We start from the raw sequence: 10,585 nt of genomic DNA, 5'->3' as shown, positions 1-10,585 counted from the left end.
TGTTTTCTACTAGTGTTGGCTGGAAGCTTCGCCACAAAATTCAAAATAATTAGCAAGTTGAGAAAGCATCTTGCGCATCAATGATTAAAGATGAACCACGACATCATCAAGAGCACGAAGCTTGTCACAACACATCGGCGATCATGAGAAGATTTTGTGCATGCACAATAACAAGATGAGACACTTTCACGAGAGAGAAGAGATGTTCGCGAGACACTTTCACGACAGAGAAGAGATGTTCGTTCTGAAACGCCAAAGGCATCACCGCCAAACCCTAAAAAGAATACCATCGAACAACCACCATCGACCCCAAATCAGTCGTGGCACCAGCCCCATCAGAATTCACGACAAGCATCCGCCACACCAATCAACTTCTCACATGGTGTTTTCAAAAAGGGTGTGACACAGGATGTGTCGTTATTATATGTTCCCACTCGCAAGAGGGGTTTGCCCCTAAGTCATGCTGAGTAAAGTCACCGAATACGGACACGTGGAGCTCCTCGCTGAATCAAATCGGAAATATCAAAGGGTGTACTAGCAAAATCCGACAATCCATGGGGCGTAGAGAAGACGAGAGAATCCCGTACTTTCACGCCAAGGCAAGCAACCGGCCGCCCGCCCGCCGCCATCACCACCGTCCTCCCCACGGTACTCCGGTTCCAAGTTCCGTATCCGGCCCTGCATGGCCTAAATCACCATCCCTCCACCCCTCTGCTTAGTGAGCTCTTGCTTGCCGTACATACATGCCGATGAGCTCCTCGCCGGCGGTCGCGGTCGCGGTCGCGTCTGCGGCCGTGGTAGCGCTGGCTGTCGCTAACCGCGTGCTCTATAAGCTCGCGCTGGTGCCCCTCAAGTCCTATCCCTTCTTCCTCGCTCAGCTCACCACGTTCGGGTAGGCCTGTTTGTACGGCTGAGGTGTTCGACGAAATGCGCAGCAGTTTTTGGGCTCTTACCCTACCTCTTGTGTGTGCGATTTGAACGTTGCAGGTACGTCACGGTGTACTTTTCAATACTCTATGCGAGGTACCGCGCGGGGGTGGTGACGCGGGACATGCTGACACTGCCGAAGATCCGGTTCGCTGTCATCGGCTTGCTAGAGGCTCTTGGGGTCGCCGCTGGAATGTCTGCGGGAGGTATGTTTTGTATCTTCTTTTGGTCATCGGATGCTCTTAGTGTGGTGCATATATATACAATTCATATTGTGTCTTTCTTGTAAATATTTGTGCTAATTGATTATTTTTCGTAAAACTTCCAGCTATGCTGCCTGGCCCTGCTATTCCTATACTGTCTCAGGTATGAGGTTTGGTTTATTTTCAGCTGTGCCATATTCTTTGATAGTGTTTCCACATACTTCCTGCATCATTCTCTGGACAAAAACATATTACCTGCATGCCCTTTTATCTCTGCCATCATTAATGGTTACAAATATTTCCTTTTGTACTAGGTAATTGCCCATGCATTACAAATTCGAATGCTTCAACATCAGTCATTTACATATATATTTAGAATCATCATGCACACAGATGGTATTGTCAACAATTTTTTTATACAATTCTTCTTTTTCTTCTTCTTCTCTCCACCTCCCTAATTCACACTCGGCCACCCCGAGTGGTGCATCTGATTCGCAATCAGTGTTGACGCAAACATGTAGCCCATGGGCAAACATGTAAGTGACCAGAAAAACAACTGATCTTGGAGCATTTCCAGCGTAATTCGCACAAACTACCAACAATATCACATCATATGCTTCAAATGTCTCAAGGATAAAGGGAAAGAAATTTGAAAACACAACAATCTAGCATTTTGATCAGCCAAGTGCAACAAGTCAGCATCAAATATTGCTGAAATTGTCCACTAAGAGGTATTACATTCCCTCAAACAAATTGCAATTATGTTGGAGCTAGCGTAAATAATTTAGTGATACGGTCAACTTATGCTCATGATTAGGCAACGATTACCACTCCTTGTCTTACTGCCTCATAAACATTACAAGCATAAAAACCAGCAGTCTTCTCCCCATCATCTGACCATTGAGCAAGACAAAGCCTGTATTCTCATATCACTGAGCTTCAGCTATGGACATGAGGTAACATTCATTGGCAAAAAAATTAGAAGCTTCATCTATAAGCATGGGAGAACTCATTTAAAAAACACCCTTCTGTCTAATTAATCCATCAAAGGGACCTACCCAGACCTACCCATGAAGTCCCTACAGAATTAAGAACCAACCTTACTGCCAATCTCATCAATCAAAGGAAATTACCAATGCAGTGCCGGAGCGGAGCTAAATAATGGTCAAGGTTAATATATGATTTTTATTTTAAATTAACATGAATAAAGGATTTATCTAACTCAAATCTACCTATGTTTGTACAAACCTCAGTTATGCTCTCTTCCTGATTTTTCTATACACATAGATCTTCATAACTGCTGTGTAATTCTTGTCCCATGAATTCAATTTGACAAGATAATTAGTAAAACAACCAAGCAGTCTTTTTGTCGTGAAATAAAACCATATTTTCAGTTGATGTATGAGCTCGTAAGTGTATCAAATCCTGCAAGTTTAAGTACATAAGTGTATTGGATTTTCTCCTAACCACGCTACATCCCTTGTCAAAGTTTCAACTGCATTAATTCGATAGGCAAATATTAAACCCTAAAGAGGACTAAACTCCCACTATTTCCAGCAAAATATTTATATATGTTAAGACACAATTCTCTGTAACAGAATGACAGAACTGAAAATAGCTTCTTGTTCACTATAGAACTACATACGAATTGAGTAGTTAATTCCAGACAAGATTACTAATGTGCACTAATCGTGTTGCATGCTTAATATGGACATAAAAATCTAGATTAGTTACCCATACATTCACAGAAAAGTCCCCAAAATCTGTGCAAAACAAAACGCACACGCACACTTAATCTGGGCGTGGTTTTGAATTACCAAGCTGTGCATACCCTATATCGAGCCAAAAGCAAAAGCTGTGAATTACCAATCTGAATGCTTAATCTGGACGTGGTCTACAAACCTGCACATTCAGGAAGCCAAAAGTAAGTAGGAGTTGGAACGCACACACATGCTTAATCTCTACCGTTTGTTGGGCAAGTATCAATCAACCTACACAACCCAATAAAATTACATTAGCAAGTATTCGGCCATTCAGGCTGATACTCCTTTAGTTTGGTCTACTGCCTTCTCTACTGAATGAATACCAATGACCTTTAGGATGGATGTACAAATTTGTGGAGTCACCTTGGTGCAGCAAGATCTGAAGAAACAAATACAGGATGGCAGGCTGACCTTGCTGCTGCAGGCTAGCGTAGATTGAGGAGGCGGTGGCTGCAGGCTGTATGACATCAGGCAAGGATGTTGTTTGGGTCCTTTGGATGTCTGTTGAACCATGGTCTCCTCTTCCTCCTTTTGATCCCCTCCAGATCACACAACACAAGAGCGGTAGGGAGACACTGCGTGCCGCTGGGGCACCTCTTCCTCGTCGCCCCCATGTTGAAGGTGAATACGGCATCCTTGGCCGGGATACGCGGGCACCGGCCGCCATGAATGCGGGCAGATGGTGCTGTCCTTTACATAAACATAGAGGTCAATGGCGGTCAGATCTGGAGTGGAGGTGGTGGTGGGTCAGGAGGTGTCGACCGTCGTGGTGCCGATGGAGACAATGGTCTGGCGATGGTGTGTGGAGAGAAGGATTGGCGAGACGTCCGTGGGGGCGGCGGCTACATGCGGCATCAGGGGAGATCGCGAGGAGGAGGATTGCGAGACGTGCGTGTTGGGTGTTACATTGGTCTGTTTTTTCATTGGGGCTTTGCCCTTGATGTGGAACTGAGGGACAATGTATAAAAAAAACAAATGGCGATGCGAGGGGCGGACGAAGGTCAGGGCAGAACACGGTCTGTTGGTTGGAAAGGGAACCTTACTTTCTTTTAGATAGTAGAGATAGAGATACTGTGTTCTTATAAATAGTGCTACACTAATGCATTTCGGAACTGTGATCTTTGGAATTAGCGTTCGATGTCCTAAAATTGGCAACTCCATACACTCTGTTGTCAAAATAATAGTCTTCTGAATGTTCTCTCCAGTCTTTCCTGGTGTGGCAGCTTATCTTCTCTGTGTTGCTTTTGGGAAAGACCTACTCTCTGAGACAAATCATTGGTTGCTTGCTTGTAACTTCTGGTGTGATTCTTGCTGTTGCGAGGTATGTCCTTCGAAATATCTGGTACATTTACTGGTAATTGTAGCACAACAAAGTTATTTCGAGAAAAATCTGCTAGCTATGCACTTATCTCTTTCGTAGGCATTCACATTTGTTTGCCGACAGAAAGGTCTTGTGCTATTTTGTACACTAGGTAGTTTGCCATAATTAATCATCCCAATGCCGTTACTGTAGTGGGGCAAATGATGGTCATCTTCTATCTGGAGTCAAGTTAATTTGGCCATTGCTGATGGTTGTTTCATCGGCATTCCAAGCTGGTGCATCCATTTTGAAGGTTTAGCCACTTAAATTATCACATAACACTCCTTTATAGTTTTGTGGCACTTCAGTCAGAAAAATAAATTCTATACTGCAGGAGTCTGTTTTCGTTGATGGTGCAAAACGTCTTAAGGTTTGTCTCACACTTTATTCTCTATGTGTGTGCGAGTCCATCTTGTATGTCAGAAAAATAACTGCAGAACCAAATATCTGCGCAGGGGAAACGGCCTGACATCTTCGTGGTTAATTCATTCGGATCTGGGTTTCAGGTGATTAATTAGTTAGCATAATTTAGCTGTTTTGCTTAACTGTACTACCATATTTGAAAACCTTAATTTATATCATGTATCATGTTTACCTTCCTTTATTCCTTGTAGGCTCTTTTTGTCTTCCTTCTTCTCCCATTACTTTCTAATTTGAGGGGGATTAAGCTTGCTGAGCTTTCTGGCCATTTAAATGGTGGTGCTGAGTGCTTCTTAAATGTTGGGGAGAGCCCAATTGGTAATGTATTTTTTCCCTGAGCTGGGTGTTTTGATCAAATTATGGATTTTTTAGACATCGTGATGTACCTCAAATGCACTGGAATGCTTGTAGTGCACTGTCCACTTTATGATTGGGGGCTTCTGTAGCTCTCTTTGCACTTTGCTGTGTGGAACCCTTTGAATGGTAAACTATATAACTTGAGAAAATTGATTCCATGTCTTCGAAATTTAGATTGACCCTGCGGTTAGATATATAAGGTTTTCATAGTATTGTACTTATCCATCTATAATTTTCTATTACCTGCGTACCTTTATTGCTAATTATGCTGCCATACTTATTTTGTAGATTGTGGAGGTGCTCCATTCCTACCATTGCTTTTTATATTCGTAAACATGGCTTTCAACATCTCGTTGCTTAATTTGGTAAAGATGTCGTCTGCCGTGGTTGCTTCACTTACAGCAACTTCCGCCGGTATTTTCATCCTCTTTTCTCCCCTTGCTCTATTTGTTTCATTTTTGGTCTACTGTCACTGTATAGAGTAAACTGCTTGAGTATCTTAATGACCGCTTTTATGTTGTCTGTTTTCAATTGCAGTGCCAATATCAATCTACATCCTTTCTCTTCCTTTGCCCTACATCCCTCAAGGCGCGGAATTAAGCGCTTCTTTTATCTTAGGTGGCATTGTATTGTTGATGGGCCTAATTCTGTATAACCTTCCCCAATCATCTAAAGAGTCAAAGACTGACTAAAAGCTTATGGCGATTGAGTGTATATTACCACTTCAACCGAAAATCAATTATTGGTTTGGTCCTGAAGCTAATATTAGGTCTCTAGATTGGTGACGCCAGAGTCGATAAGGACTGTTTGTTGGGATGCATGAATGCTTGGTATTTCTAATTTGTCAGAGAATAGTACTAGTACATACATGTATGTAAGAAGCTAGATTTAGTAATAGTACTAGTACATACATGGTGAAGCCCTCAAAAAAACCTACACGGCGGCGGAAGCTTCTGCTGGAGGATGGGCTCCCGCGACTCGGAGGGCGACTTGCCGCTCGGTCCCCGACCGCCGGCGGCCTCGCTGCCGGACCTCCCCCCCCAGTGTCCTCTGCGCTCGCTGCCGCGCCGCCAGCATCCCCGCCCTCGCCCCCTCCCCCCCCCCCCCCCCCCCCCGACGCTTGCTGCAGTCCCAGCGTCCCCCGAGCCGGTTGGGCAGCCGCGCTGGGCTGGCCTTGCGGAGGAAGACGACGTGGCTGCCGGACGACCGGTGGTGCGCCGGGAACCCCCAGCTCGGCTGGCGTCGACCCGCAGGGACTGCGCTCCCCCCCTCGCCGGGGTGGATCGAGCTCCCTCCCGTGGTCACGCCGGCGCTCTGTGGCGGTCTCCCCGCCGACGCCTGGCCAAAGGGCTCCCCTTGGCTCCTGAACCGCTCGTCGCTGACGCGCACCGGCGTGGGGCGTCGCTGGGCGGTCGGACCAGGGGAGTGCCCGGGTCTCGTGGCGCTCCTCCACCCCTCTGGCGCCCTCCCTTCTGACCGTCGCATCGCCGGACCGCCCGTCGGCTGCTCTGGCTCGCCCCGTTCTCGTGCGCCGCTCGCCTTTTAGGCCATTCATTGCATCTTTTGGGTCTTCCAAGCTTAGCTACTCACCCCGCCTCGCTCCCCGGCAACCTCGACCTGCGCTCGCCCCGTCCCGGACGCCGGTACCGGCCGCGGCGGCGGAGGCGGCGGGAGGCGAAACCCTCGCTGCCCCTGCGCCACCTCGCAGGTTGGACCAACCCCAGACGGGCCGTCCCCAGCTGGACCGGCCTCGAATGGGCCTAGCGATTGGCACGTGGGCCGCCCCGATGTTGGGCTGGGCCTCTCTGCCCCGATCCACTCCTGGGCTGCTCGGCCCGCCAGTCAGATTGATCTGGCCTCCAGATGGTTTCCCCAGACCCCCATCCTCTCCACCGAGGCGCAACACAGCGGCAACCCTAATCCACGCGCCCCCTCCCTCCCCGCCGCCACCCAACTCCCCTTGGCGCTCGTCCCGCTCTCGCAGCAGGCCGCTCCCTCCGAACCCGCCCCCATGCCGCGGGACTGGGGTGACGAGGGGACCCATCCCAAGAGACGCGCCGAAGACCGTCGCGAGGCCGTGCGCCCATCGCCTGAGGCACTCCGCCGGGAAGACGACCTGCGCCTGCACTTGTCTTCGCGCGATGGCCGTCGATCCCCCCCCTCGAGCTGACCGTCGCTCGCCCCTTGCACTGACACCCGCTCGCCACCATGCCGTTCGCCTGGACGAGCTGATCGCCGGGGCCGATCTCGGTCCCGCTCGCCCGCGCCTGGGGCGGACTGGCGAAACCAGCGGCGTCGCTCTCCCTCTCCGACGCGGCGTCGAGACGATCGCTCCCCTGCCCGCTCGGGCCGCTCGCGCTCTCCGCCCCGCCCCAACCAGCAGCTCTCCCAGCCCGCACCTACTGCCCCAAGTCGCCGGTACCAGCCGCCCCGTGACGAGCCGGCCTTCCCTCCCAATGCTAATGGGGCCGGCCGTGGCCGGCAGGGGGCCAAGAGGAAGAAGAAGCGGGGTTTGGGTCGTGGTAATGGCGCAGCCCCTCCGTTGGCTCCGGCTCGTGACCCGGCAACCGCCACCCCCAACCTCGCCTGCTCCACGAACCAACCACAAGACCTCCAGAAGTGCTTCAACTGCGGCCTCGCCGGCCATTCGCAGGTCGCCTGCACCAGTCCACAATGCTGCTACATTTGCTCAGACGCGGGTCACCCAGCCTTCCTATGCCTGGACCGCCCCGTGTCGGAGGAGATCATGATGTACGGGCATGGCATTAAGGGCATGAGCTTCTTTCACATCGAGCTGTCGGACCTCCCCCCTCCATCTCCCTCGCTTCAGGCGATTGTTACGATTCGGGAGGGGGTGGCTTCGCCAGAGATGCTTGAAGCTGAGCTCAACCACCTATACCACTGCACCTGGGATTGGCAGGTTACCATGATGGACGGTAACCAGTTCTCAGTCATGTTCCCCGACGCCGTCAGCCACGGGTACGGCACCCGCAGTGGTGACATCACTCTCGCTCTCAACAAGCTAGTGGTGGACATCTCGGTGCCGATCCGTGACCCCTTGGCGGTTGCCGTCCTCGACACGGCATGGATCCTCATTGCTGGCCTCCCCGACATCGCATGCTCGGAGCGTGTCATCCGAAGCATGTCCCGAATCCTTGGCAAGGTGGTTGTGGTGGACGAGCTCTCCCTCCGAAAGGAGGAGGAGGTGCGCGTCAAAGTCAAGTCCCTCGACTCGTCCAAACTACATGCCAAGATCCGGGTGTTCTTCAACGACCAGGGCTTCGACCTCAGGATCTCCCCCAAGTCGCCCAACCACGTTGGCCGCCCACGCATCCCCGACGACAACTTCCTGGGTGGCGACAATGATGGGCCGGGTCGACACAGCGACCGGAACCCACGCCACAGCCACAACCCCAACTCAGAGGAGGATGACGACGATTCCGAGGATAGCCCGCCCCACCCCCGGCTGCCGCTCCTGCCACGAGGGGTGGCGCGGGGACCAGCCGCTCCCACACCGTGGCTCCTTCGCAGCCAGCTGACGGCAGCGACTCCTCAGACGCCAGCCTCCAGGTGTTCCCGGCGTCGTCTCCACGCTCCCCCGGAGTCCCGATCGGCGCTCCAGCCGTCATCGCCACTGCCATCAGCTCACCTGAGCCCCTAGCGCTGGAGGCGCCCGCGGCTGGGATGGGGTCGGTCACGGTCCGGCCGGCTACGGGCCTGCATACCGCAACAACTCGGGCCGACCCGGATGATTTCGGGCCCCTCCCAGACCCGGCTCCTCCGGCCGCCCCTTCCCTGCCCTCGGTGGCAGAGGCTTCAGCTGGGCCGAGGATGGGTATGGAGCAGACACCGACCCACCCTGCCCTGGTCGCCCCGGTGCGCCTGGACCCGCTGGTGTCGGGTGTGTGCCATGCTGACGATGCCCCGCCACCACCACCTGCAGCTTCTTCGGTCCTGCCCGAGCTCTCCGCTTCATCGACTCAGCTCTCGTCCCACGGCCCGGTGCCCGACGGGGCGACGGTGGCAGTGACCACCCCGGTGGCTGCCCCCCCCTCGGACCGCGGCGTACTCCAGGCGAGGCAGGTCGACCTCGACACCAGTGACGTCCTCTCGTCGCAGCGCCAGGATCGAGGCGGCCAGACCGGAGAGCAGCCCAGCTCTGCCCATCCCTGAGCGAGCGGAGCTCCGGGCCGCTGCCCGGAACCTTGAGCCAGGTACCCCGTCCATCCCCGTAACCCCCGCTACATGCTCGTTTTCCGCTCTAGAGTCCGCTCCGTTAGGCCACCTTGCTAAGGTGGCAACAGATTCGGCCATCATCTTCCGGGGGGAGGTTGCCCCCCCGCTAGTCCAGATCGAGGCGATCCGTGCCCGCGAAATCCTGAACGGGCGTCTTGCCGAGACCCGTGCTCGCCTCCAGGATACCTCCATCTCCTCCATCGTGGCTACGCGGGATTCCTCTTCCCGTGCAGCGGTTGTTCCGGCGGAGGTCCCGGGCCGCACTTGTTCTCGCACCGCTGCCCTCCGCGCTCAGAGCGCATCCCGAATATTGGGGTCAAGCAGCCCCTCAATGGCTTCGTGATGCGGACACTATTCTGGAACATCCGCGGCTTCGGTCAAGACGGCCGACGACGCCAACTCATCGAGTACATGCGAAGCGAGCGAATAGACATTGTGGCCATCCAAGAAATGACGCGTACGGAGTTTTCGCTGTCTGAACTCGAAAATTTGAGTTCAGACTTATTTGCTTGGCACTGGCTCCCTTCTAGTGGGAGCGCAGGCCACTCGGGTGGTATCCTTCTAGGTGTCAAGGATGCCACCTTTGAGGTTGGTAGCATGGACCGTGGTGAGTTCTTCGTCAGCATGGAAATCTTTGAGCGGGCCCTCAACTTCAAATGGGAGGTCATTGCCGTTTACGGACCGGCGGACCATAGCCGCTCAGAGACCTTCCTCGCTGAGATCCGAGCGAAAGTCTTGGCCGCCCAGCTTCCGGTAGTGCTGGGTGGAGACTTTAACCTCATCCGGTCCGAGGAGGATAAAAGCAATAATTTGGTCAACTTTCCCCGGATGCAAATGTTTAACGACTGCATCGCGGAAATGGGGCTCTGGGAACTTGATAGGGTCGGCGCCAGATTCACCTGGACTAACCGCCAGGCCGACCCGACTCGGTCGGTCCTAGACCGGGTGTTTGTCTCCCCGGAATGGGACTTGCGGTGCCCCCTCGCGTCGCTGCGCGCGATTACTAGGATCGGTTCCGACCATGTCCCTCTACTTCTCTCCTCTGAGAACAAGCGACCCCCCCAACCACCCCGCTTTCATTTCGAGACATTCTGGCTGAATCAGCCCGGGTTCGCTGCTGCGGTTGCCGCTCGGTGGCGGGAGGCTCGGGAGACACCCCACCGCTCCCTCTCGGCCGTCGACTCCTGGCATTTTTGTGCTAAACGGTCGCGCCAATTCATGAAAGGGTGGGGTGCTAACTTAGGCCGCGACCTCCGCGAGCGGAAGATAACTCTCCTTGAGGGCATCCAGGCACTAGACCTTCGGGCAGATGCCGCAGT

General features: G+C 53.0%; 1 protein-coding gene and 1 pseudogene across 2 annotated transcripts; both read left to right on the top strand.

Annotated features, from left to right (window-relative positions):
- The first annotated feature begins 529 nt into the window (after positions 1-529).
- LOC125508493 (protein CLT2, chloroplastic) lies at positions 530-5,820 on the top strand. 2 transcript variants are annotated; one of them, XM_087525737.1, is made up of 10 exons: positions 530-892; positions 988-1,133; positions 1,256-1,293; positions 4,147-4,214; positions 4,407-4,506; positions 4,588-4,623; positions 4,709-4,759; positions 4,868-4,991; positions 5,319-5,444; positions 5,568-5,820. In XM_087525737.1, the coding sequence occupies exons 1-10, from the start codon at positions 744-746 to the stop codon at positions 5,720-5,722; spliced, it is 993 nt and encodes a 330-aa protein (XP_087381863.1). In that variant the 5' UTR covers positions 530-743; the 3' UTR covers positions 5,723-5,820. The 2 variants fall into 2 exon arrangements, with proteins under 2 accessions (XP_087381863.1, XP_048529176.1); XM_048673219.2 differs by having other exon boundaries at positions 532-892; positions 4,099-4,214.
- Positions 5,821-5,993: 173 nt separating this feature from the next.
- LOC147970685 (uncharacterized) lies at positions 5,994-9,310 on the top strand (annotated as a pseudogene).
- Positions 9,311-10,585: the final 1,275 nt, after the last annotated feature.

This window comes from Triticum urartu, chromosome 5A (assembly GCF_056163025.1).
Source record: "Triticum urartu cultivar PI428250 chromosome 5A, HENAU_Tu73, whole genome shotgun sequence".
NCBI classification, from domain to species: Eukaryota; Viridiplantae; Streptophyta; class Magnoliopsida; order Poales; family Poaceae; genus Triticum; species Triticum urartu.
The sequence above is the reverse complement of the archived record's forward strand: the minus strand, read 5'-3'. Positions and strand labels throughout refer to the sequence as shown.